Source organism: Arachis hypogaea, chromosome 9 (assembly GCF_003086295.3).
Source record: "Arachis hypogaea cultivar Tifrunner chromosome 9, arahy.Tifrunner.gnm2.J5K5, whole genome shotgun sequence".
Taxonomy (NCBI): Eukaryota; Viridiplantae; Streptophyta; class Magnoliopsida; order Fabales; family Fabaceae; genus Arachis; species Arachis hypogaea.
The window spans coordinates 115,929,554-115,955,814 of record NC_092044.1 but is presented as its reverse complement, the minus strand read 5'-3'; the positions used below and the strand labels follow the sequence as shown (position 1 = coordinate 115,955,814).

At 35.6% G+C, this 26,261-nt stretch overlaps 6 protein-coding genes and 1 non-coding gene across 8 annotated transcripts; 3 read left to right on the top strand and 4 right to left on the bottom strand.

Moving 5' to 3' along the window:
• Positions 1-1,078: 1,078 nt before the first annotated feature.
• LOC112712360 (CDP-diacylglycerol--glycerol-3-phosphate 3-phosphatidyltransferase 2) lies at positions 1,079-3,936 on the top strand. The gene is made up of 7 exons (XM_025765230.3): positions 1,079-1,670; positions 1,754-1,851; positions 1,934-1,984; positions 2,112-2,225; positions 2,980-3,036; positions 3,124-3,209; positions 3,415-3,936. Exons 1-7 carry the CDS (start codon positions 1,262-1,264, stop codon positions 3,533-3,535), a joined length of 936 nt encoding a protein of 311 aa, XP_025621015.1. The 5' UTR covers positions 1,079-1,261; the 3' UTR covers positions 3,536-3,936.
• A 151-nt stretch (positions 3,937-4,087) lies between these two features.
• LOC112712361 (glutathione S-transferase L1) lies at positions 4,088-6,677 on the bottom strand. Its single transcript, XM_025765231.3, has 10 exons — positions 6,277-6,677; positions 6,128-6,199; positions 5,776-5,836; positions 5,543-5,629; positions 5,343-5,444; positions 5,022-5,121; positions 4,868-4,944; positions 4,678-4,785; positions 4,442-4,522; positions 4,088-4,347 (listed from the first exon to the last, which is right to left on the bottom strand). Exons 1-10 carry the CDS (start codon positions 6,468-6,470, stop codon positions 4,336-4,338), a joined length of 894 nt encoding a protein of 297 aa, XP_025621016.1. The 5' UTR covers positions 6,471-6,677; the 3' UTR covers positions 4,088-4,335.
• Positions 6,678-7,315: 638 nt separating this feature from the next.
• TRNAY-GUA (transfer RNA tyrosine (anticodon GUA)) lies at positions 7,316-7,408 on the top strand. The gene is made up of 2 exons: positions 7,316-7,352; positions 7,373-7,408. It is a non-coding gene; the product is annotated as a tRNA-Tyr (tRNA).
• Positions 7,409-9,659: 2,251 nt separating this feature from the next.
• LOC112712359 (probable protein phosphatase 2C 38) lies at positions 9,660-12,935 on the bottom strand. Of its 2 annotated transcripts, none has more exons than XM_025765228.3 (5): positions 12,292-12,935; positions 11,469-11,994; positions 10,946-11,313; positions 10,259-10,495; positions 9,660-10,177 (listed from the first exon to the last, which is right to left on the bottom strand). In XM_025765228.3, the coding sequence occupies exons 2-5, from the start codon at positions 11,785-11,787 to the stop codon at positions 9,929-9,931; spliced, it is 1,173 nt and encodes a 390-aa protein (XP_025621013.1). In that variant the 5' UTR covers positions 11,788-11,994; positions 12,292-12,935; the 3' UTR covers positions 9,660-9,928. The 2 variants fall into 2 exon arrangements, with proteins under 2 accessions (XP_025621013.1, XP_025621014.1); XM_025765229.3 differs by having other exon boundaries at positions 11,469-11,812; positions 12,292-12,699.
• Positions 12,936-14,150: 1,215 nt separating this feature from the next.
• On the bottom strand, positions 14,151-16,871 carry LOC112712362 (protein TONNEAU 1a). Its single transcript, XM_025765232.3, has 8 exons — positions 16,610-16,871; positions 16,288-16,420; positions 16,040-16,128; positions 15,821-15,940; positions 15,005-15,102; positions 14,845-14,870; positions 14,612-14,768; positions 14,151-14,466 (listed from the first exon to the last, which is right to left on the bottom strand). The coding sequence occupies exons 1-8, from the start codon at positions 16,694-16,696 to the stop codon at positions 14,415-14,417; spliced, it is 762 nt and encodes a 253-aa protein (XP_025621017.1). The 5' UTR covers positions 16,697-16,871; the 3' UTR covers positions 14,151-14,414.
• A 481-nt stretch (positions 16,872-17,352) lies between these two features.
• On the top strand, positions 17,353-19,946 carry LOC112712358 (leucine aminopeptidase). The gene is made up of 4 exons (XM_025765227.2): positions 17,353-18,672; positions 18,759-18,992; positions 19,083-19,409; positions 19,493-19,946. Exons 1-4 carry the CDS (start codon positions 17,695-17,697, stop codon positions 19,781-19,783), a joined length of 1,830 nt encoding a protein of 609 aa, XP_025621012.1. The 5' UTR covers positions 17,353-17,694; the 3' UTR covers positions 19,784-19,946.
• Positions 19,947-21,021: 1,075 nt separating this feature from the next.
• Positions 21,022-25,838, bottom strand: LOC112712357 (casein kinase 1-like protein HD16). The gene is made up of 16 exons (XM_025765226.3): positions 24,932-25,838; positions 24,626-24,739; positions 24,453-24,526; positions 24,273-24,342; positions 24,135-24,190; positions 23,899-23,970; positions 23,662-23,756; positions 23,512-23,578; positions 23,191-23,320; positions 22,879-23,097; positions 22,629-22,759; positions 22,350-22,524; positions 22,176-22,266; positions 21,765-21,922; positions 21,441-21,629; positions 21,022-21,350 (listed from the first exon to the last, which is right to left on the bottom strand). Exons 1-16 carry the CDS (start codon positions 25,238-25,240, stop codon positions 21,291-21,293), a joined length of 2,010 nt encoding a protein of 669 aa, XP_025621011.1. The 5' UTR covers positions 25,241-25,838; the 3' UTR covers positions 21,022-21,290.
• Between the last annotated feature and the right edge of the window lie 423 nt (positions 25,839-26,261).

Sequence of the window (26,261 nt, the reverse complement as noted above, 5' to 3'; positions counted from 1 at the left end):
AAATATTGTTTGGATAATATTAGTTAAAATTACTTTTAAATAGATAATTACTAAAAAAATATGATATTAAATTATAATATTCTCTTTTTAAATTTGTTATAATTTTTTTATATTTTTTAGTATATTTTTTATATTATATAATATTTTTTCTAGTATCTTATTTTAGTATATTATAATTTTTTATTATTATAATAAAAATTAATATTTATTTATTTATTAACTTAAAAATAACTTATAAAATTTGATAAGTTACGTACTCTTTTTTATAATAAAAATTAATATTTATATATGTTGATTTTACATTAAATTTAATAGTTCAAATTCAATTTATATATAGAACTCAATTTGTTAGTAAATCGAATTGTACTGTATCGATTTACCCATGGACGTCCAAATTCCATAATTTGAAGCAATCTAATTCAAATCATTGGTTGTCACAAACTATGTATAAATCGAATCATATTCATTCTATTTACTACTATAGACATCATGCATGCATAAATCGAATTGGCCTAACATTTTCATGTAATTCGAAACTTACCAATTCGATTTACTACTATAATGCGTAAATCGAATTTAACCAATTCAATTTACATAAAAATATGGTTTGGAAGATCAATATAACACTTTTTAATTTTAGTGAATCACGTAATATTGGGTTAGTTTTGGTTTATTTATGTGTTTTGCCCATTCATTTAATTATAATTTATTTTATTGTCCACACTATCTTAGTATCTTTGAATCACAGATTAATTAGTTAATCTGTCGCAAATCTAAATTATATTTAAGGGTCTGTTAGCCAATAAATTATTCAAAAATACTATTTGTACACTAAATTAGCCATTAAAATATCTATTTATGTATAAATAGATGCGTAATTTAATTTATTTTTAATATGTATTTATATTTTAATTTATATTTTATATTAGTACCTGACTTTAATGATTAATTTTAATGTATATATAATATTACTCTAAATTATTATATATACAAAATAATATTTAAACTCCTAGTATTTATTTTGTAACAAATGAGTTGACTATTCAATTTAAATTAGTTTATTTATAATTTTTTTAATGAATGAATTATAAGAGGGTGCATGGGCCTTGTGAGAGAGACAGAGAGAAAGAGAAGAAAGGTAAAGTGAAGGAAAAGTGCATGAGATGATTTGATTCCATTGGATTGCAGTACTACGGTTCCTACCACAAAGTAGGAATTAAATTGAATTGAATTGAATTTGGAAAAAGAGGGGCAGCGATTCATGACACCCCTCAAACTCACCGCAACAGCTTCTTCTTTCTACGTCCGCACAACCGCATCCGCCCCCAAACCCAAACCCTTCTTCTTACGCACATGGCCCTCCACTACTTCTACTACTAAAACAACCACCGTTTTCTATCATCAACGCACTGGGCGCACGATAACACCCTGCGCCAACATCATGCTTCCCCCTTCCCAAGGCTCCACACGCAAATCCGTCACTTTCGCCCCTCACAACAACAACTCCTTCTCCCGATGCATCTCTTCCGACACCGCCAAGGATCCCGACACTCGTGGGCCTGGGCCCGGGCCCGGCCCATTACCATCGCACTCAGAGCCTTCCAAACTGCTCACCTTGCCAACAATGCTAACTCTAGGTCGCGTGGCTTCCGTGCCTGTTCTTGTTGCTAGTAAGTTTGAAATTGGTAATGTTATGACCTAATTCTTTGTTCATATATAATTAATTATTTAATTAGTGTGGTTATTGGTTCAGCTTTCTATGTTGATGCTCCGTGGGGACCAGCTGCCACCACGAGCATTTTCATTGCGGCAGCTGTCACCGATTGGCTCGATGGCTATCTCGCTCGCAAGGTAAACTACACTTCGCAACTCATTCAATTTTTTCGAGTTATATGTATTTTTTTTGGTTTAATTTTATAAATTTGCAAAGCAGATGAAGCTGAAATCTTCATTTGGTGCATTTTTGGATCCGGTAGCTGACAAGGTACTCCTGTTATTTTGGTTTAATTTGAGCTTGTTGATACATATAAATGCAATTTTATTTCTGTCGTTTGATATGTGACTGATTATTCTCTTCTGTTTTGTGAATGTTAATTTTCTGTTGAATGCAGCTTATGGTTGCTGCTACATTGCTCTTGTTATGTAGCAAACCTTTGGATGTTGCTGCGTTTAGTCAAGCGCCGTGGCTTCTCACGGTACCTTCAATTGCCATCATTGGCAGAGAGGTAATCCACACTTAATGTCCTGCTTCAGCTACTTCTGAGGCATTTGCAAGTGTTACTTGGAAATGTTTTGCTCTCATGGAAGTTACTGATTGCCGAACTTATGCATCTTAACAGTTTTTTATTTTACGATGTTAGTTTGCAAGATACATGTAAACAGTCTCACTGTAGACATAATACATGATAGGGTGCAATGGCGTTATTTGATCTATGTAGCCGATCCCATCTAGTGGGATAAGGCTTTGTTGTTGTTGACGTTAGTTTGCAAGATGTGATTCAGTGTTTTGTTTGCTGATAGTTTGTATGTAACTGGAGTTCTTATAACAATCATGGAATCTGGCCATATGTTTTGTTTATAGAATAAGTGAAAGTAAAGCTTAGGGTACATATAGTTCTCTTGAATCCGTTGGAAATCCAATGCATTGTTATATGTGACCATTGTGATCAAGTTTGTCTCTGAAGGGTGAGTTCAGATTTTCGATTCACCACAGTTAGACTTACCTATAACTCTGGTGGATGGAAGCAGTAATGGTGTCTGATCATGTCCATAATTTGTTGGTGGTGTGCAAAATCACGTAAATACTTTAGCAAGTTTATGATGTAGGTTGTTGCTAATGAAAATCTTGTTTGTTTAACCAAGATTCAAATTACTCATACTTTAACCTGTCAACGCATTTCATTTTTTGAGGCATCATATCTTGCTTAATTTACTGGCTCTGTCTTGTCTTATCGTATACTCTTGCAACTTGTGAAACAGATAACCATGTCTGCAGTCAGGGAATGGGCTGCTTCCCAGGATACTAAGCTTTTAGAGGTTTGTTTTAACCCCTTCTTTAATTGAATGATTGTTTGATATTGGTTGAAGTTTTTGGCTTACATTATAAAACTTCAAAAATAATAGGCTGTTGCAGTAAATAATTTGGGGAAGTGGAAAACAGCCACACAGATGACAGCATTAACCATCCTACTTGCTACCCGAGGCTGGAGGTATTGATTCCTTTCAATTTTGAAGATGCTCTATTCTGATTAAATTTATCATGAAAAGGGGGGAAAATGATGCTAAAACTTATCCATAGATGTTAGATAGATTTATACTATTTTGAAAAATGTCTATAGGCTTTCATTTTGTATCCCCTCAAAATTTCAGTTCAAGCTCTCTCTCTTATTGGTTTGATTTTCTCTGCCTTTTCAGCGATGGAGGTGCTGCCCTTGTAGTTGGCTCTGGCGTTGGTTTGCTCTATACTTCAGCGGGCCTTGCTGTATGGTCGTTGGTTGTGTATATGCGGAAAATATGGAAGGTATTGATGAGGTAGTATGCTTGTTCCTCCATGAATCCACATTCAATCACTTCTTATTCGGATTTGGCTCTCTATAGAGTAATTTCTTGACTACTAATGTCTTGGAAGGAGGATACATCTTTAGTGGCATATATATGTAATTTGTCAACTCCACATGGCGCCATTTTTTCTATTCCTTATATTGTCTCTTATTGTCTCTTACCTTTAAACGGGGGTAAGAAAAGAGGGCCATAAGTATAAGTAGACGCTATCACACCCATTTTGAATCTCCTAACTAGAACTATGGAGTCTCCTAAAGTTTGTGACCAGGGGAATTTCACCACTAGGAATTTTGTATGATCATAGCTGACTTTAAATTTATTTGGGTTTATTGCTCAATGATATTTAAATAAAAGGTCTTATATTTTTTATTTTAACGCATGATTTTGTTCATGTGCATTGCCATTTTGCTTGTGCTCTTAATGTCATGCACCGCACTTGTTATTTATTCTTTCGCTTGCACTTGTTATTTATTCTTTCGCTTGAACAGATTCATCAGTATATGACTTGGTTGTGGGATGCTAGAAATGCTCGTAATTCACTTTGATTTATCTCAGAAACTCGTAATTTTACATTGAAGATAATGAAAAACGACCATGGAACTGATGGAAGTTACTACCATCTTCACCTTTCACGTATGATAGGTTCAAAAGTGGGCCATATTTAGTGAAAGAAACAACTTGATTACACAAGCAGTCTGTCTATAATGAACGCTTAGTCTGTAATCAATCTTGGTACTCAAGTCTTGAGACATATTCTGCCACCAAAGATTGGATTCATATATTGGCCTACAGATAAGAATGGATAAATGAAAGCATTTCAGTTTAAAAGCCTTGTGAATTCAGAATGTTAGGTTTTGAGTAGAGTTGAGTCTTATGGTACCAGGAAGCGTCTCTTGTAACTTTCAACAAGCTCCTTGGGATTAGAGCGAGTTATTTTGTAGCCATCAATGTTGTTCATTGCCTGAAACCAACATAGATTCAGTTTTCTTAGTTAATTCAATGAACTGCATATGCTAAAACAAAAGTGAAATTAAGATATAGTTGGATCGCAGAATCATGACAAACATAACAGCGCAAAAGCACAATATCATAATTGAAAATGTAGGGATGCTCTACCTCCATCCATGCCGCTAGATTAGGCCTGCCAAAGCCAATATCATAATTCTTAACATCCATAAGAAATAGCTGAAATCTTTCAATGAAAGGAGCATATGCTATATCCACCTGAAGTTTATAGAAAATAATTTGATTAGTTCAAGTCAAATTGAAGATGGGAAGAATACAACAAAATCAAGGTAAACCATACAAGACTGAATTGGCCAAGGAAGAAAGGTCCATCGTCATATTTGGAGAGAACAGTTTCAATGTAATCAAATGCAGTGCCTAGAGCAATTTAACATGTTAGCATTATTTATTCAGCAAATCAGCATCATCAATAAAAAAAGCAAGTATCATCTTACAAGCTTCTGTCACATCATCTCCTTTAAATGAAGAAACAACAGTCTTATAAAATGTGTCAGTGTAAGATAGCAACTCTTCAGCAAACTCCATAGCAGGACCCTGTTTATCAATACGGGTTTATATTTTCAGATACATTTCAAGTATGCCCGGAACTAACATGTTTCATTAGTTTTGGCCGTTAATTTAATCATAAAATATATACATAGTTGATATCAACGGCAAAAACCACTGATGCACCTTAGTTCCTGACATACCTGAAATGCTTCCTATATTTTCGGACCTGAAAACAAACATCATGGTGGAAAAAGCTTGTATCTTACACTACTAGGGGAAAGAGAGGGCCCTTCAAAGTGACTATCAATATATTTAATCAGATCAAGACTTTCTCCCCTGACTTCATTTTTGTGTTCCAAAGCTGGAACCTGGATTTCACTTGACATCAAAACATCACTATTAGAATGTGTTACACTTAGTTTGCAATTTGCACAACACATATAAATAAAGATGAGTATCATATGACCTTGTTGGGTGGGTAGACTTTGTCCTTATACCAGGAAGGTCTATCTTTTAAATCAATAGGAACCAATTGTATCTTGTCCTGCAATCCCTGCTTCCAAACAAATATGAAAAACCAGACAACTATATTTATCTACTAGTATTGTAACAAAACACTAAACCTCTTCCAAATGTTTTGAGTTTGTCGCATAACAATGGTAACAAGAATAATATGAAGATGGAGATCTTATTAGCAACCTTACAGTTACGAGTGATCCATACACGTTGTGCATACGGACAGGTGTAGGAGATATACAACCTTCAGCCACACATAAATAAATAAATAAACAAAAGCAAAATAGAAAGATGTCCCTTATCACACTAATCAATCGTTAATTTAGCTATAAATATATGTGTTATTTTTATATTTCAACATATATTCTATATTGTGACTAATTTTTGGTATACCCGTATCATAGTTCATCACAGGAGCAATGAAACAAACAGATAGAGTGTATAAAGAGAATCCCATGAAAACAAAAACCCCAATAAAAAAAGTTTCAATTTTTATTTTATTTTCTGGTGGAGAAGATGAAAGAGAGCAAGAAACCTTGTAGCTCCATCAACCATGGAAGGTGGGGGCGAAGTTGAAGTAAGGGGTGTTGGAAGAACTTCTTGCACCCTTCAAAAACAGCAAGTTTAGAAATAAGTACTACACACCCATAAAAATTGAAAGCAGAAACACTGAGGATTAAGTACCCAGTTGCCACAGCACAAAAATTTCTTGTGGTGTTAAGTAGTGGCCGAAGCTGAAGCTTATTGGGTGAAAACCCAAAAGGGAAAGGAGTGCTTGTGCTTGAGAATTTGATTGCAATGCAAGTGAAGTGAGGCTCTGGTGTTATAGTGCCAAATCCAGAAAACACACGAGTGGGAATGGGTGTGGGTATAGCCATTCATGCAATGTTGAATTGAACTCAACTGAACTGAACTGAACTGAAATGGGGCAAGCTCAATTCTAGTTGTTAAAAACATGAACACGTGCCACTATCCAAAATTCTAAGCCACCCGAAAACTACAATTTATAAACATGAAAGTTTTCAATGATGAACGAATGAAATTAGTTTTTGTGTGACAAAAGTAATCAAAAATAATAGTATTTTTCATCTATTATTATTCGTTGCATTATTTATTTATTTTTTGGTCAACATTATTCCTTCTGCTTTTTATCTTTTATGAAATAATTGAACTTTCTTAATCAAAGATACAAAGTTACAAACAAAAAATAGTTAATTTAATATCCATTACAAAATAATACATATAACTCAAGTATATATGCGTGTAAAATTGATACTACAAAATAAATACTATTTAAGGTAAAGTGGTTATTTACATAAAAATATTTATATACAAATATAATAACTGAAAGTCGTATAATAATTTAATATATTTGATTAAATTTTTTAATACAATACATCTTAATATCTTATTGATCATCTAACACATAATCTTGTACGGTATCTTTCTTCAAAACTCAGTTGTAGTACTACTTCCAAACCTATTTCTATACTATACAAGTATACATTGATAGACCATGCTACCCTAATACTTAGAGATATCCACCTGTTTTTTTTTTTTTTTTTTGGTATTATCCACTTATGGTTTTATTATTGCACATCAATCTCTGTTGGTGGAACACCTATTATTCTGTGCTATATTAAATTCATAAACTAAATTTGGTCATATTTCAGGGCCAATTTAATGGGTTTTTAAATGCATTTCTAAACCCATGTATCCAATTCCGACCTTAGCTCAGTTGGTAGAGCGGAGGACTGTAGTGGTTCATATCCGACAGGTGATCCTTAGGTCGCTGGTTCGAATCCGGCAGGTCGGACAGTTAATTTTTTTTCCCTAAAAATACAAGACTAACACTTACTATTTGTTTGGATGGAGATGGAAAATGAACGGAAAGAAAATAAGAAAAAAAGTTTATTTTTTTTCTTTGTTTGGACGAAGAAAAAATAGATGAAAAAAATGAGAGAAAGAAAATTATAACAAAGTAAAAGTATATTAAAATCCTTTATTTTTCTTTTATTTTTTTTAACACCATGGATAAATTAATTATTTGACTTTTACTTTGTATATTATCATCCATTTTCATCTCAAGAGTGAGAAAAAAATTTCACGCCACTTTTTTTTCTTTCCTTCTGATTTCCATTGTCATCCAATCAATGGAAAATAAAATTTTTCATCTATTTTTCCTTCTTACATTTTTCTTCTTTGCACATTTTCTATTGATCCAAACAGTGCATTAGGGATGGCAAGCGGGCAAGTCCGTCTAGCCATGTCTAATGAGGCGATTTTGAAATCTCATTCCTGACCGCCAAATCTTTTTTTTATTATTATTAAGTATTAAATAGTATAAATTACAAAAAAAAGTATTAAACAATATATATAATTTTACAACTATTTTAATAAATTTATAATTTTAAAAGATATAAAAAAATTATAATTTTTAAATTAACAAATATTAAAGTCTTTATAATTATAAATATGTAATAAACATAATTATAAATCAAGTTTTTTGAAACAAAATAATAAAATCAACATTGTTTAATGTAAAATATTGTCCAAAATATATAATTAAACATTTACAAGTTTAGAAGATAATTAATCAAACGTAAAACATAATGCAAAACACTAAATTAAAATATCTTTAAAAAAATCTTAAGCTCGGCGGAGAAGCCCGTCCCGCCCCACCAAAGCTTATGGTTTAAGCGGTGCAGGTTAAGCTGGTTTAGATCCGTTCGCCACCCCTACTGTAACACAACACTGTACCCACACAAGATAAATTCCAGTTGACAAAATTAACCAAAACCTAAAATACTATTTATAATTTACAAATTACTCCTTCTTAAATTATTTTATCGAGTAAAGTATCATTTTTGTCGTCAACATTTGGAGTAAGTCTCAAAGTTGTCCATAACGTTTAAATCGTCCTATTTAAGAACCTAATGTTTCAAAATTGACTCAATGTTGTCCTGCTGTTAGGGATCTGTTAATAGAATGGATGGCGGGACAAGATTGAGACAATTTTAAAACGTTAGGGATTTAAATAGGACGAATATGTTAGGAACACAAATGATACATATAAATAAATTTTAATTTTGTTTTTCAATAATATTAATTTTTTTACCGTACATAGTTATTCAATTATTTTTAATCACATTTAAGTAAATTACACTTAATCATATTACTTTTCTAAATAAATTTATTTTTTTATAATTTTACTCTTAAAGATATTTACTCATCATGAAATGTTTGTAGAATGATTAGTACATAAACTTGCGGGAAAAAATGATACATATACAATAAAATAATGTGATTCTAGTAATTTTGCAAACATTTCATGATGAGTAAAAATTTTTAAGAGCAAAATTATAAAAAAATAAATTTATTTAAAATGAAAGTAATGTGATTAAGTGTAATTAACTTAAATGTGATTAAAAAATAATTGAATAACTATGTACCGTAAAAATTGATATTATTAAAGGATAAAATTAAAATTTAATTCTATTTTTGTCCCAACGTTTTCGTCCTATTTAAGTTCCTAATGTTTCAAAATTGTTTCAATTTTTTTCCGCCGTCAATTTTGTTAACAGATCCCTAAAGGCATGACAATATTGAGTCAATTTTAAAACGTTAGAGACTTAAATAGGACGATTTAAACATTAAGGACAACTTTGGAACTTATAAACATTAACGACAACTTTGGAACTTATTCCGAACGTTGAGGACAAAAACGATACTTTATTCTTATTTTATTACTCTTATTTATTATACAACTTTAAAATAAGTACTTCTATGATAATTTTTCACATACAAAATAACTTATTTATAAGTTACTTTTAACTTAAATCCTTATGTTTTAAGTTTTTTTGGTGCACAAAACTTCCTTTTATACTAGCAGATTATGATTGTATATTTGTATGCAGTTTTATTTTTATTCTTGCAAAAGATGTTCATAATATATCATCATATACTGCAGAAGTCTGCATTAAGCCAAATTAGTTTGATACTTGAATCACATTAATCAGTTTTCCATCATCATAGTTTAACAATTATACCTAAAGGAACCCTGCAAGTGGTGCAACATTTAGTTTCTGACTCTCAAGACAAATCAAAGTTCTAGTTATAATAATGACAATGGTGCCATGTGTTCATGGATAAGAAATTCTAAATGGAAAAGGGAAAAAATGAATGAGAAGAATCTCTTTGTTGGATTGAATCTATAATCCCAGATAGGGAAGGAACAAAGAGAAGGAAAAAATTAGCCTTTTGCACACAAGTATATATATTGATAGATGGTGGCTCCAATTGACATAAACATCATTTGAAAAAAAAATTTCATGAACTAGCCATCTACAAGACCAAGACCAATAAGACCACTACCACTATAACCACCACCTCTGACTGAAACCATAGGGCTGCTCCAATTATCACGGCTGATTAAATGGGAATCAAGGAACAAAACTATGACTGTGATGTCGTCGTGGAAATGTCTCCTCACCCCTCTCTCAATCTTCTGCAAGTCTGAGTATCTCATTTCTCTCTTCTTTGCAGCTTCACAAAGTGCTGTTTTGATGAGTCTCCTTGCTACTCCCTGTAGTCATGGACAGCATTAGAGTCATATTTACAAGATTGGAATCACTCAACCGTGAAAAATAAATTAGAAAAATCCTACATTGCGCGGACAGCTCTGGACAATGTTAACTGCTTCTTGATTGCTCATATGCTCCCATAATCCGTCTGATGCAAATATAAGAAACTGGTCTCCCGGTTCAAGTTTTTGCACTGTTACTGCTGGTTCGGCTTTAAGGATTGGCTCCTCAAAGGGTTGAGCAAGCCTAAATTTCGGCAACAATGGTGGTTTGTTAAACTCTGCCTTTTTTAGATAAGCGTCGCCAATGGATCTTGAAATCTATAATACACAAATAATCTGTCAATTCTATATTAAGCAAAAGAAGCTTTTGCTAACTCAGAAAACATTAATTGACAGAGATTTCAAACCATAATGACTACTATAAACGGATTAAGCAAATTGAGTTTCAATGGACTTTAAGCAATAGTATGATTCATGTCATCATCAATGGATTGGATCATCCACTGACCCTTGAACATGATAATCCATTAATCCTCATAACCTGCTACAATGCCTACTTAAGAATTTAAGAAATTTAGGAGCATTATGCAACTATAGACATCAGAACCATTATCAATGAACACCAATTAAGAACAAAGTAGAAATATGAAAAAGGTCAACTACATGGAGTGGAAATGCCAATGCCAATGGCAGCATGGTTAAATTTTTATTTCGGAATCTGCACATTTGAAATGTGTATATGATGCTGAAAAAAAGAATGAAACTCACCTGAATCAGACCCTTCACACGCCAGACCTGGTGCTTCATAACTACAATCTGTGGATCATCAGGATGCAACGAGCGCAACTCGTCTCTGACAGATTCGCAGCTAGCATTGTGCTCAGAGGATAACTGAATAGCTTTAGTCTCTTTCGTAGCCTCATCCACCCTAGCTAACACTGCTCTAGAGTCTCCTGCATTTGCAACATAGAGCACCCCGCTACATATTATGCCAATCAAACAACAGGATCCAACAGAGGCTAGCTGCGGCTTGATTTGCCACTGCTTCCTTACAACAGACAGAAATTCCTCTTCTGTTGCCAAGAATGCTTTATTGATAACGTCAGCCGACATTCCATGATTTTCTGAAGTAAATTCTGCAAATTAAGAACAACCACTAAGTTGGTAGAATGAATTGTCTTGCAAGAAAAGTCAATATAGAAAAGCTTTTTGATATTCTTATGCCTCTAGGCCCCTTAGCTGCAAATAAAAAAAGTACCATCCCCATCCAAAAGAGTGGAGAACAACTTACTCTTAACATTTTTAAACAGACGTTCGTTCACGAACTGGGCAGCTTCTGGACCTCCATGGCCATCATAGATACCAACAAAAGTTCCATGAGGATTCGTTGTGAGCGAGCTTATGGGGCCTGATTCAAGTTGGCTTTGATCCTCCAACAAATTGTTTGCCTGAATAACTGCCATGGAGAATTCCCCATTGGCATGTCTTCCTGAATCTTTGTACCAAAGCAAACCATCATATTCACCATTTGCATCCCCATTCCCATTCTGAACATCAGATGGCCTCCAACAAGGGGCGACAATTCGCCTAAACGTAGCTGATACAACCATCCCTTACATAATCTCAACCATACAACTGAGCAACAAATTGTTCATCAAAGAAAAGTCAATGATAAAATGGCAAAGTCCTAGTTTCCTATCTATAACTGAACCCAAGTTACAAGCTCCAGAAATCAAATGCCTACTAATGAATGAACACCGACACCATAATACATTAAAGTGGAAACTATCAAGGACGTTATTTCCAATGTCCAAAACCTGCGCAAGGATTTGAGATCAGAATCAATACAAGGACCCCTAATCTATATGACTATATCAGATAAATCCATAATGTGGGTTTTCATCATTCACTTTGAAATTTAACAACTATCAACCATTTTTCTGCTATAAAGGATCAAATTGAAACATGGGCGGCTCTTGAAATTTCACAAACAAGATTCCAACCCAAAAAAAATGTTTAAAAGAAAATGTGATTTAGTTTCGAGATCGAGAGAACTCAATAGAAACATGTGAAAGAAACAAAAACATGACTTTTAGCATATCATTTCATGGTACCTTAGACAGAAAATTTAGTACTTTGCCAAGTCCTGACGCATTAGAAAAACATCAACTGCTAACAGCCCAATATCATTATCATCGTACCGAAGGTTATTAAGGTTTGGAGAGTTTTGATGAAAGAGGGTGTCAGAAAGTTGATGCCTTGATCTGTGGATTTGAGAAATAGTGTGGTTCTTTTTTTTCCTTTTCCTTTTTTTCTTTGTTGTGTAATTAGGTGCGGGTTGAAGCCATAAAAAGAGAATTAGAAAAGAAAGAAAAATGGACTCGGTTTGAAATCCATGGTGGTGGGGGAATTTCCTAAGGGGAATTTGGATTTTGGGGTTGGTTGGCAGTTTTTGGTTTTCTAATTTTTAATGTCTTCGTTGGAATGGGATTTTGACTTTGACTCTCAACTAACTAACCACCATTTTAGGCAACTTTCCCTCTTCTTCCTTAAATTAGTGTGTAAGTTGAAACTTCCTCTCCTCTACAACGTAACTGACTCAGCTTTGTCCCCAAAAATCTCACTCTCCTTTCTGCTGCTTTCTATTTTTGAACATGTCTTGTGTTGCAAACAGAAACACCCCATGTCTTCACGAGGAGCAAGGGTTGCTTTTATTCTTTTCTGTACAGCTCTATTTTTAGTATATGTATTCTGTAATACTTATAGAATAGAAATAAAAGTTTAAATAACTTATCACGTATGATCTGAAACGACATACATATCATTGTATCTGATAACCTTTTCTGATAAATGAATCAAAATATAAGTGCTATTAAATGTAGGGTGATATTTAAGTGGTATGTGTAAAACACGTAATTTTCGGAAATATATGAAATTTAGATATTCTAAAGTGAGAAAATTGGCAAAGTGGTAAAGTGAGGAGTTAAGTATCAATAATTTTGTAACTTTCATAAACACTATCTTAATTTTTTGGTGAACAACTAAGAGGAAAAACAAAAGAGCAGAAAAGAAAAAGAAAAAAAATTAAGTTCTTAACAATAAGAGAGGACAAACCACCTCTGGTGGCTGGTGCCAAAGGTGAACCTCATCAGTTCCGCTACCTCCAGATCCCATCTTAACACTATCTTAATTAAAGAGTGATTAACTCTTCGCTATACTACTTTACTAACTTTTTCACCTTAGATGATGTTGATCTAAATGTATATATGATAAGCAATAAAACGGATATTATTACACAGCATGCACAATACAATTGCAATTGCAATGGCAGCATTCATTCATGAATCACAAGGCAGTTGACAGTTGTGGTGCATAACAAAATTGGTTAGGAAGACCTTCTTTCTACTATGTAATGCGAGAATATGGCGGCTACAATGCACATAAGGAATTAAGGAAACAAGTAACTTCGTAATGAATGAGGTTGTATCTAGTGAGTAACACCTGCTGTCAAATTAGACCATTTTGATATGGTGGTTGTTAAATTAGTTTTTGTCATGAGATGCCAAGTTCAGCTTCGATACTTCCAATAAAAATTTATTGATTGATTCCTTGGACCACCTAAGACGGCCTTAATTAGTTGCACTCTCAGCATCCGTTTTCATGCTAACAAAAGCAAATAGTTGGACACTAGCTGTAGCAAACCAAGCAGAGGTCAACAGCACGTGTTCAACCTAACCGACACTACTCAATGTAACAGTATATCATGCCCCCGGATATATCGATAACGCACGACTAGTATACTAAATATCAACCTCAGCGAACCAACATCGCGGTAACATCATGATAATAGTATTTCTCATTTCATCCTGAGAATTTCTATCCCAGTAAATAAGTGACAAGAGGAAACGAAAACCTAATCCTTTCAAAGCAATACAGAAAAATATGGAGCTACAAAGGTCGGTTCGGATCAAGCTTTCACTAAATTAGGCACCACTTTTTGTTTTCCTTTTATATATTTTTTTATGGGAAGACATGATCTAGCATCACACTAAGACAACTCTCAAATATATATGCTTGATGGGAACTTTGGAGAAGCTCATACAAAGCACTACATCACATCACGATTACATAATCTTACATAAAAACAGGCTCATTCAATCAATCACTAAGAAGCTAAATATTCAAAATACACAGTAAAATACAGGAGCAGATTGCAAATATGCAGCAATGTCTGTCCCTACACGTGATCAGCCCTGCCATCATCTTCACCGATCCCATCACCAGCATGCCTGCGGTTCGAACACAATGAGAAAATATTATTGCTTTGAATTCCATCTGAACAAAAAACTGATATGATGTTTTAAAATCTGAAACCCAAATGAATTGTTGAGCAATTACAAGAGAAGAACAAAAAAGAATTGCATCAGAACCAACCTCCAAGAAGATGTTAGATTCCGAGCCTTCCTGTCCAAATGAAGATTTTCCAGTGCACTTGAGGCTTGAATTACACCCTCAGGAAGTTCATCACTGTCATATCGCCAATTGTACTCATCCATCCTATATGCAGATGTGGAGGATCCTCCTCTTCTATCTGAAAGCCAGAATTTAAATTATAGAAAATTTCAAGCACCCAAATGATGGTAAAAGTCAATCAGAGAAATAGTCACCGGATGCCTGCGATGAAGGAACAGCCCTGAAACAAACATTTTTATTACTTAATAATTCACTTGAGAATAAAAACAAGGCAAGGTAGGAGCACCAAACAAAACAATGACAATAGAAGGTAATGTTTAACCAACTCGTATAGAAACATGGTCAATTATGCACCTTCCCAGCGGTGGCAAGCCACCGGCAACAGATGATGAAGAAGGCCTTCGCATGTTTCGGGAGTCTGAGTTTGGCAAAGCCCGTGCTTGGGATAGATTCTGTAAAGAAAAATTAATATTGCTATTTATATCAAAAGCCAGTACAATCTTGCAAGCAACAATACAAGTAAAAAGTAAAGGTCTACTGGTTTGAAATCACTTGTTTTTAAAATGGCACATGAAAAATGAAAATTTCACAAACATTCAATAGAAAGCAGCAACAACCATGTGAACCATTTTAGGCAAATATCGGATTTATAATGACATGGGTGCAAGCACACTAGATTCAGGGGTTTATTACACCACCAAAAGATTCGGTGATTTAATCCAGAAAGCCCTTTATCCCATCCCATCCAATCTATACTCTCAAATGCCAAGGACATTTCTGAAAATTGTGAAAAATACTTAGCCAAATTTAACTTACAGCCTATATGCCATCATCTCCTCAATCTACAAATATCAAGTTCCATAACCCTAAATTTCATGTTTACCATTCATAACTAAAACCATTAACCCAACCTAAGGAACCTAAGACATTTCAGCAAAACATTTATTGGATTGGGGTTTGGGGTCCTCCAATTTAGAGTTATCGCACTACAAGCAGCATATAACAGAGTACCAAAAACGGATTCTTAGCTCAATCAGGACAAACAAATACAAGACTTCAGCGTCCAAGGCCTAAATTAATTAAAGGAGACATCATCTACAAACTTAAGCTGAAAAGTAAGAATCAAGCAAAAACAAAGAACAATATCATGGATGCAACTAATTGAAAGACCTCAAATCTCAAGAATCCTTCAAGCACATCCAAGAGTAGAGGGCTATCTCCATTTCTGTTGAGGTCGTATCCATTTTTGCTACTAAATTCTTTCAGCTCAGCCTTCCAAAAATCCTTTTCCTGCAAAGATATATGCAGCCAACCAAAATGGATCACAATGGGACTTTAACAAGAAACAACATGAGAAACAATGCGGATGAATTAGGATAGTGTGATTACCAAATTACATTCTGGAAGGTAAACCTTCAACGTGTGACTGAGTTGCGCCCAGTCTAGGTATTCACAAATGAGCGCAGTAAGGAGTCTACCTGCACGGCACCACACGGCGGGGTTCCGGTGAGTTGTAAATAGGTAGGAGTTTGATGTCAGAAAATGAAAATCAAATCTGGTTCTGGTAACAGCGGAATTGACGCCAATTTTGAATAATACGTAGAATAGAATGGTGAAAAGCATGAACCAAACCGAACCTGAGGGAGAAGCGTGAAGCTGTTTGGCTCGATCGTTGCAGCTACCAAGCAATGCAGGAGGCAATGCAGGTTCCTTCTCGATTACCCGATCCTCCTCTTCGATAGCCTCGAAAACGCTTGCTCTGAGTTCAGCCTGAAATTGAAACAGACGTAATTAACCCTAAGTAAGAGTCTAGTGAAGGAAATGCAATTGGATTTGGATGGATCTATGTCCACGAACAAAATTACGAAACCCTAGTGAAGGAAGTGGCGGTAATAGAATTGGGAAAGGGAAGAAAGAAAGAGAGAGAGGAAACCCTAGAAAGGGAAAATAGAAAAATACGCGGATCCTGGCGAGGACGCCTTTCTTCTCGAGGGTGCGCGTGACGAGTGTCTTCAGGTCCATCATTTCGCGAGTATAGTCATCCATTTTCTCTCTTCCTTCTTGCGCCCCCTCCCTCTGCACCAATTTCAAGTGCTTCTGTTTCTTCTTCTTCCGCTTCTTCTCCTTCCTTTTTTCTTTGGTTCCCCCTTTCAAGTTTCTTCTTCTCAGCCTCAACTACATGTTCTGTCGAGTGCACCAGACAAACAGAATTGGAGCTCAAGCTCATTATCTTTTGGGCTATTATTAACTATGGCCCATTTCCTATTATCATATAATTGGGCCTTTCATTGCGTTTTGGTGTTCAGGCCTTTTCTCAGCCCAGAAACAGATAAAAAGGCTCAGAGTGAAAGAGTGTGTGTGGTTTTGGGTTGGACCCCAGCCCGTCCAAAAATAAACACTTTACACTTTCTCTTATACAGTACTATAATGATTTGTTTGGATGAATTTTTGCGAAAAAATAATAATAATTTTTTAAAAGATTAAAAATAATTTATGTTTAAATATTTTATATAAAAATATCTTATATTTACTTAATATGTTAAAAATGTCTTTATAAATATTTTTTTAAAAATATAAATTATAACTTATAAAAATATTTTTTTAAAATTAGATAAATTTAAAAAAAAAATTTAACAATTTAACAGATCCAAACAAATTTCAAACTACTAAGAAACCTGTTCAAGTATTCAACAAACTTTTTTTTTTGTTTTTTTCTTTCCTTTGGACAGTTTCAAGTTTAAATTGAATATATTATTCGAGGGGAATAAAATCCTAATTTTGCTTTATTCGAACATAAAAATATAAAATCATGAAAATACACGTAATAATGTCTACTAAAAAAGTGTAAGTAGTTGATAGGTTTCTTTATTCCCCTAATAAAGAACCATAAGCAGAGCATTTAATATTTGAAGAACCTAACATGAAGCATCGGAAAACGTTAAAAAGATAATAAAGCTGGGGAGCCGCATCGTTCTTCTTCTTCTTCTGTGAGTCTCCTATTTAAGGAAGCACAACACAACAGCCCTTTGCCACTTTCACTAACAATGGCACCTGTTGATCCTCACTCGTTCACTGAGTCAACTCAGCCAGCCACCACTCACATAGCATTAACTCTGTACTTCGACTTCCCCTCCTCCACCATCCACGCCTCCGCACTCTTCACTCTCCAAACCCCCCACTCCGGCCCCTTCTTCCTCGACACTCGCTCCCTCACCATCCACTCCGCCCTTCACGCCGACCAAGCCATCCCCTTCTCCCTCTCCGCCACCTCTGACCCCATCAAAGGCACCCTCCTCACCCTCACGCTTTCCAACCACTCTTCCTTCATCCTCACCTTCTCCACCTCCCCTTCCTCCTCCGCACTCCAATGGCTCCTCCCTCCACAAACCTGCAACAAAACCCACCCTTACGTCTACACTCAGTGCCAAGCCATCCACGCGCGCTCTATCTTCCCCTCCCACGACACTCCTGCCCGAAGGATTCGCTACTCTGCCATCCTCAACATCCCTTCCGAGCTCTCCGCAGTCATGGCTGCAAACCACGTCACGCGCCGCCCTCCGCGTGACGACGACGCCCCCGCTCTCGCCTCATTGAACTTGAACTGGTGCAGCCAAGACCGCGTGGTGGAGGAGTTCGTGATGGAGCAGCCGGTGCCTCCTTACCTCTTTGCCTTCGCGGTTGGGCAGCTCGGGAACAGGGAGGTGGGACCCAGGACTAGGGTTTACGCGGAGGAGGGTTCGGCGGTGCTGGACTCGGCGGCGAAGGAGTTCGAAGGAACAGAGGAGATGATTAGGGAAGGAGAGAAGCTCTTCGGAGAATACGACTGGGAAAGGTTTGATCTTTTAGTGCTGCCGCCGAGTTTCCCTTACGGCGGAATGGAGAATCCAAAGATGGTGTTCTTAACTCCAACTGTGATCAAAGGAGATGGCAGTGGTGCTCAGGTTGTGGCTCATGAACTTGCTCACAGCTGGACTGGTAACTTGATCACCAACAAGACCAACGAACATTTCTGGCTCAATGAGGTATTAATTATTATTATTATTAGTTATTTATTATTATTATTATTAATTGATTGATTGTAATGGGGTTTTACTGATTGTGGTTTTAGGGTTTTACTACATATGCTGAGAGGAGGATTGTGGAGGCTGTGCAAGGAGAGAAAAGAGCTACACTGAATGTTGGAATTGGTTGGAGAGGTTTGAATGAGGAAGTAGAGAGGTTCAAGGACAACTTGGAGTTCACAAAGCTTAAGAACAATCAACAAGGAATCGATCCTGACGATGTTTATTCTCAAGTTCCATATGAGAAAGGTTTCCAGTTCTTGTTTCGAATCGAACGGCAGGTATTAGCTATTCATCTTCTCTGTTGTGTTGTGTGTTATTGCTTCATAGCTCTGTTTTCAAATAGATTCTGAATTTAATTTACTATATAGGTTGGGAGATCTGCTTTTGATGAGTTTCTGAAGAAGTACATTGCCAAGTTTAAGTTCCAATCGATTGATACCGACACATTCCTGGATTTCCTGAAGGAAAACATTCCTGGTATAGAGAAACAGATTGATCTGGTGCTGTGGACTGAAGGTACTGGGATCCCTTCTGATGCTTACGAACCCGAATTGATTGTATATAAAACGATTGTGTCGCTGGCGAATGAGGCTGCTACTGGGAGGATGCCGGGTGAGGATGAAGTTGCTGACTGGCAAGGTCAAGAGTGGGAGCTCTACTTGGACAACTTGCCCAAATCCATTGAAGCTTCTCAGGTATATACTCAGTCATTTCTCTGGTTTTATCCCATTGTTTAAATGCTTGAGATGAACTGGTAATTCTTGTTTTGACAATGCAGATCGTAGCCTTGGATTCGCGCCACAAGCTATCCGAATCGAAAGATTATGAGGTGAAGGTGTCGTTTCTACAACGGGCTATCTTGTGTGGATGCAAAGAATACTACGGCGAGGTGGAGAAGACATTGAAGGCAGTAGGGAGGATGAAGTATCTTCGTCCACTTTACACTGCCCTTGTGAAAGGAAGTGAAGAAGATAAAGTATTTGCAAAGAGGGTATTTTCAGAGGCGCGTGAGTGTTACCATCCAATTGCTCAAAGTGTTGTTGTGTCTATATTTAGCAAGCATATGTAGGACGAGCATTTCTCAGTGTTTTCTACTTTTGTGTTACTGTTAACATTGCAAACAGGGAACTGAATCTTGTTGTGTTTTTAGTAATAGTGAAGGTATCTTCAAATTACCTCACTGTTTATCAGTCCTGGAAGAGAAGAAAATGAATTCCAGTTTACCCTTCAAACTATCAAAGACTCTTTGTTTTTCCTACTCTTTTTTCCCCAAAAAACTGGTTTTCTGCCACCACTTTCTTGTTTTAATAGTGTTTTTATCAATTTTCTTTGATGTCACAGTGTCGGTAATATTTTCGTTTTCTAATATTTCCATTTCAGATCAATTTTCAGGCAAAAGTAAAAATGATAAAATAAAATGTTAAGTCTACTGTGACCAGTAAAAACCTTTCATTGACACTTAGGAATAGTGTGTATACTTTTTACATTTGTTATACAATTTTGCATTCTCACGCCAAATACTGTAGTTAACCTTATTTTTTATCTACTACCCAAATGATTATTCAAACTTCTAAATTTGATAGTTATGAATCCAATGAAGTGTGAAATAAAATGTAGTTTGCAATCATAGATTTTGAATCGTAAATCATTTGTAAGAGTAATTACTCTCAAATTTTGAAGTATAAAAATACTTCAAAAATGTTTTAAAATATAATAAAAAGTACACAATCAATATATTTTTTAAAATTATTTAGAGATGAAATTTTAATACTATTTTTTCAAACATGATTAAAAAAATTTAAAATTTGGTAATTTTAGTCATAATGTCCCAAAAAAGTTCTGAAAAAATAAAACAAGAGACATGAAATTTTTATATTTTTTGCATACTTTTTCAATAATTATTTAAGTATTTTCAGTTATATTTCGGATCAAATCAAATATGACTTGCCAAATATAAAATCACTTAAAAGATTGTATCTTTTGTTTGTTTTTTTATCATATTTTATCATTAACAAATTAAGAAGATACTTTTGTATTATTGGTGTCCTAAATCATTTGTATAGACCTACTTCCTAAATTCTAACGCAATTGATAATGTAACAATTTCGTTCTCAAATTTCATTTTGATGGCATGTTTGCAGATGCATCTAGCTTACCATAATTGTTAAAAATTACAAAGCATTTATTGATTCCCACATAAACACAAAGAATATACGTAGAAAGCATATTCTTCCTTATTGGATATTAGATGTATGTATGTATGCCATTGCCGTGTGGATAATGCTAAATTTTAATGGACATACCCTATTGATCAGAAAACCAGCAGCATAGCATATACATAGTTACATAATGTAGAAACACATAAAACTAAACTGCATATTACATTGCTCAGCAACATCCCCTCCACCAAAGTCGAGCTTTAGAATAGAAGGGAAGAAACGAAACAATAATCTATATAACTCATAACAATATGGTCTTCTGCCACCACAAGATTCTACAAAACGATCATATACGATCGGGCAGAAGAAAATTCACAAATTCCATTGTCATTAAAATGCTTTGATTTTTAACTCAAATCAGCATACAGTACGCCCATAGCACAAACAAGCAAGATAAAGATTCTTTGACCATTTCTCCTGAAAACAAGGACACAAGATGAGAAAACAAAAGTCAGTCTTACATGTCGACTTAGAAAATCAACTAGTTGTCAGTGTTCGTTCCGTTACCTTAACATGTGTGCTGGGAAATTGAGATGTACGTAGAGTTTCCTGAGTTTCATCTCCTGGCTTGCGCCTCGGAATACTTAATATTAGAGCAGATTGGTCCAATGTAGCAGCAGTTGCGGTAATTCTATAACCACCGTCCCAACGTCGGTGGATACCCTCACTTGGATAGAGAAAATCAAGTTCAACCACCTACATTAAAAAGGTTGTCGACAAAAGGCAGGAAGTCAGTCTCATATTGATAGAAGGATATATCAAATACTAGAAGATGGGATAAAACTGTTACAACGAAATTGCACATGCATAGAATACAAATTATCAGCAAACCTGATCACTGAATCCAGCATTGCGAGACATAACAACACCCCAGCGACTTCCAGCAGTAGCCATTGATGTGACATGAAAACCTTCTTTCCACTTCTTGTTTATCCATTTGAAGGGGAAAGAATCACTTACTTTGTATGATTGTTGAGTATACTGTGTACCTACAGAAATTAGATCACAAATGACACCTCCCAACAAAACTTAGGGTAGCAAGGCAGATTAATTATATGTAGACTGTAGAGAACCACAGAACTCGTTTATTAACAATAATGAAAACAATTTGTCGGGGAAAAGGTTGCAAACCCTGTAAGGCTTCCCATGATATTGAAGAAAATAATTTCATAATCATCAACCAGGAAGAAAACAAAAAACAAATAATTCTTCATTAAAAAATGTTAACAGGTTGCAATCTACCTTTTGACATCACCACAAGTGAGGTTCCATTATTTCCCCCTGCAATAGAAGTGATGTAATAATTCTTATCCCACTGCTCCATGATCCATTCCTGCAATAAAATGGAGTCACAGTGATAAGTTTCATGGTGTGAAATTATATTCTTAAACAAGCCAAGTAATACCGTGTTTTCACCTTGTGCAAGAAAAAAGGTGACAACTTATAGACTTGATTTGTAAATCCAGTTCCAGCATCCATAATAAGTGCCCAGAGATTGGAACACGATGATACACAACTAATAAGAAGGCCATCTGCAATTCCTCTCTCAACATGCTGTGCTAGTCTTGCATCAGCCACATTGTAATGATACCTACAAAACCAACCAATTTATAAGTCCCAAACAATATCATAGGCAACCACATATTAGATTGCAAGAGTAAAGGAAAATGCCACAATGAGTAATTGCGTTTCTACCTTTGTTTCATGGGCAGTCTTGCATTGTAAACTGAAATCCATTGTGTAGCAGGAACCCCTAATCGAACCTTCTTCTTTGGCTGTGAATCATCCTCTTCCTCCATATTCAGTCTACCCCGCTTTTGTCCAACCTAAGAATAAATTTTGGTTTTGTCAGATAAACTTATTCACAAAAGCCCAACCAGAAGATGGCTGGAGGGGATAAACCCAGAAAAATAAGATACGCAATAACCATAATTTTAGTAGTTACCTTCTGAGCACCGTCAGTATTAAGTGGCCGCAATGCTGGATTCGGGTCAAGTATTCCATTAAACAGTGATATTAACTTGGAATAGTTGGGTTCTTCATCAAATTTCATGTTCACTACAACCTCAAGAAAATGCCTAAATGGAGCAGGGCAAAAGCAGCACAGCATCTCAGGCGATGTCCCCATCTTCTTTTTGCAAACGAGGAAGGACTTGGTATCACCCTATGAGATAAGGTAAAACAAGATTGAAAAGTGATATATATAGTAATATAATCAGCATGATTACTTCATAGACATAAAATTAATGTATTTTACCTGATAACCTTGCCATGGTAACCGGCCTTTATGAAGGAAGATGAGTGTGTATGCAAGAGATTCAAGATCATCCCTTCTACTTGCAGTTCTTCCCAAATGAGCATGAACACTAGCATATCGGACAGTCCCTCTACATAACCCAACACAAAGGCACTCAAACCAAGTACATGAACAAGAGTTACTTAAAACAACTTTTTTTTGCCGCCAGGGGGGGGGGGGGATTTATATATACAGTACCATACAAAACAGCTCAGATGGGGGAGAAAAGGAGAGAACCATCAAAAAAGAAAGAAAGAAAGAAGAGGAGGGTAAAAATTGAACCTAAACATGTCAGGACGCTGATCATAATCAACATGCATCCCACTTGAGGTGTCTCGCCACTTTGTTGCTGTGAACATGTAACTATATCATAAAGTGGTTTGCCAAAACGGAATTAAGAAACAGTTTTACCCTTGAATTGCATCTACTAACCTAATCCAAGGTCTACCAGAAACAGTTTCTTCTCTTGTGCTGTAGATGGCTGACCTAGTAAGAAGTTCTCTGGTTTTACATCTCCATGCACATAGCTTCAACAAACAAAGAATGAAAACTTCATTATTACTTTAGAGTTCTAAAGAATCAAGACTTAATCAACTTATAAACATCAATCTAGGGAAGTACAAAGAACGAAACAATGCTTAATAGAAAAACTCGTGAAGAATAACATACCCTTTCGAATGCATCTTCTCGAGTATTGATAAGGATTCAACAGCTATGCATGAAACCATTTCAGCAGACATCCTAAACAATTATTAACAAAAAGGGGAGAAAAAAGTTAAAAAGTTAGCAAGTTACTGCAGCATTTCTAACATGATACATTCAAATAATCCACATCTGTAAAATGAGTGTTGCAACAGACGGTGGGACACATCACAACGTCAAGATTTACGAATGCTTATACTCACGTCTGGCTTGAGGAATTCCAGACATCCCACAAACTCGGACCAAGCATGTCCATAACCTGCATAAGTGATAGAAACATTTTGTAATTGTTGAACCAACAAAGGGATGGTACAATGGACGTTGTCCAAAATAGATCATACCATTATGTAATATTCTCCTTGTCTTCCTTTGTAGTGTACCCTAGGTATTCCATGGCTACCACCAAGGATGCTTTTGAAAGAACACAAAAGTCAAACCACAACTCAGTATACCTTATCACAAAGTGTCAAACATGAATGTGAATCAATCCATAAAAACAATATGAAAAACAAAACACCTACTTGTAAACTTGCCACTCATATGGAGGGCCATAGTTACAGCCTTTACTGTTCCTATGCTCGAATTTCAGAGCCACCTGAGAAATTAAAGGCAGAAATCAACTACAACCCAAATCAATCTCAAACCAAAAGTATCAATTAACTTGGAAAACCCGGAGGCTGCAATAGAAGCTCACCTCGGCAGCTCCAGGACCTGTTGCACGCTCACGACGGCCAACAAAAACCTGACCAAATCCACCTTTACCCAGTTTCCTGTCAACCTTGTACATAGGTGATCCTCCAACTTGAACCTTTAGAACCAAAAACACAAATAAATTAACAAACCAATGAAAAGAAAATCAGTCATAAGTCATAACATCACCAACATGTTAGCATCAACATAGTTTGTAAACAATAAACAAATAACATTCATGAAGAAAAAAATGCAACCTATAGAAACATGGGTAGCTTTAAAAAAGGACATAACATTATTTGCGACATACCCTCTCAGGAAAAGGGGGAGTGTTATCTTCGGGTGCAGCACCCTTGTTGGCGCTCAAGCCACCACTATCATCACCCATCACGCCGAAAACCTTTTCTTTAACCTCTTTCGCCTTCGCTTCCGATGTCACGATCACCGGCTTCTTCGCCGCTGCCGCCGCCGCCGCCTTTGTCTTGGGCCTACCCTTAACCCCCGCCGCCGCAGCAGGAGCGCGTGTCTTCACGTTCCTCCTTGCCGGTGCCGGTGGTTCCGAGCCCTTTTGGCCTACCGCAGCGCGACCACGTCGCACTCCACTACGAAGCTCCGGCATTCTCCAAACCCATGCAATCGATTCGCAGCGTCGATAATCTTTATCATCATATGCCTTATCAGAGCTTCGAGACCCGATTCATCGCTGAAATTTGCAATGAATTTTGAAGAATTAAAGGGGAAAGGGGGGAATTTTGTTGAAATTTTGAGCTGGGAATTAAAGGAATCGAAACCAATTAGTAGGGTTAGGGTTTGATGGTTAAGTAAGGTTTTCAATAGCAGATGTAAGAAAGAAGAAAGTAAAAGGAAGCAAGAGGAGCCTTACAAACAAGAAACAAACGAAAGGTTGAAGATGAAAAGCAACTTAAAATCTTTCAATTTATTTTCCTCTCAAGTAAGAGGGTTTTATTTTTATTTTTATTTTTTTCTCGCATAAAAATGAAAACTGAAAAAAGAAAATAGATGACGAAAACACAAAGAAAAATATTTTCTTTTAACCAAATTTGTGCAGGTCAATCTCTAGAGGACCAATGTTACCAAATCAATACTTCATCAAAAACTTTTATATTTTATTTTATATTATTATTGATTATTGGTGACCAAAATCATTTTGCCTTCTCCTGTAGTTGTTTGGCTGATGGGAAAATTTAAATATCAAATATGCGATTTTACAATTTTACCACAAAATATATCTTAGATTTTCTCCCTTGTTTAAAACAAATGTAAGCCTACAAAATTTGGTCGGCAACAACCTAACATAGTTCAACTCACTCAATTTATGCTAATTATTTGATTTTAAAGTCTTAATTCATCAGCACTGGTTCAAGTCTATCAACATGTATTTTTTTGAAAAAAAAAACGTGTTTTACCAGTCATATTCTTATTTTTAGGGTAAATTTTAAATTAATCTATGATTAAGAAAGACCAAAAGATGGGTCAGTGAATATTTATTGGATTGGATAGTTGTAGCTGTTAATTATTTAAAATTTAAATAAATATGATTTAGAGAGTTTGCAAAGATAAATTTCTTTATATGTGTACGAGAAAATTGATAGTTAGTTTAAATTTATCTTACATAACAG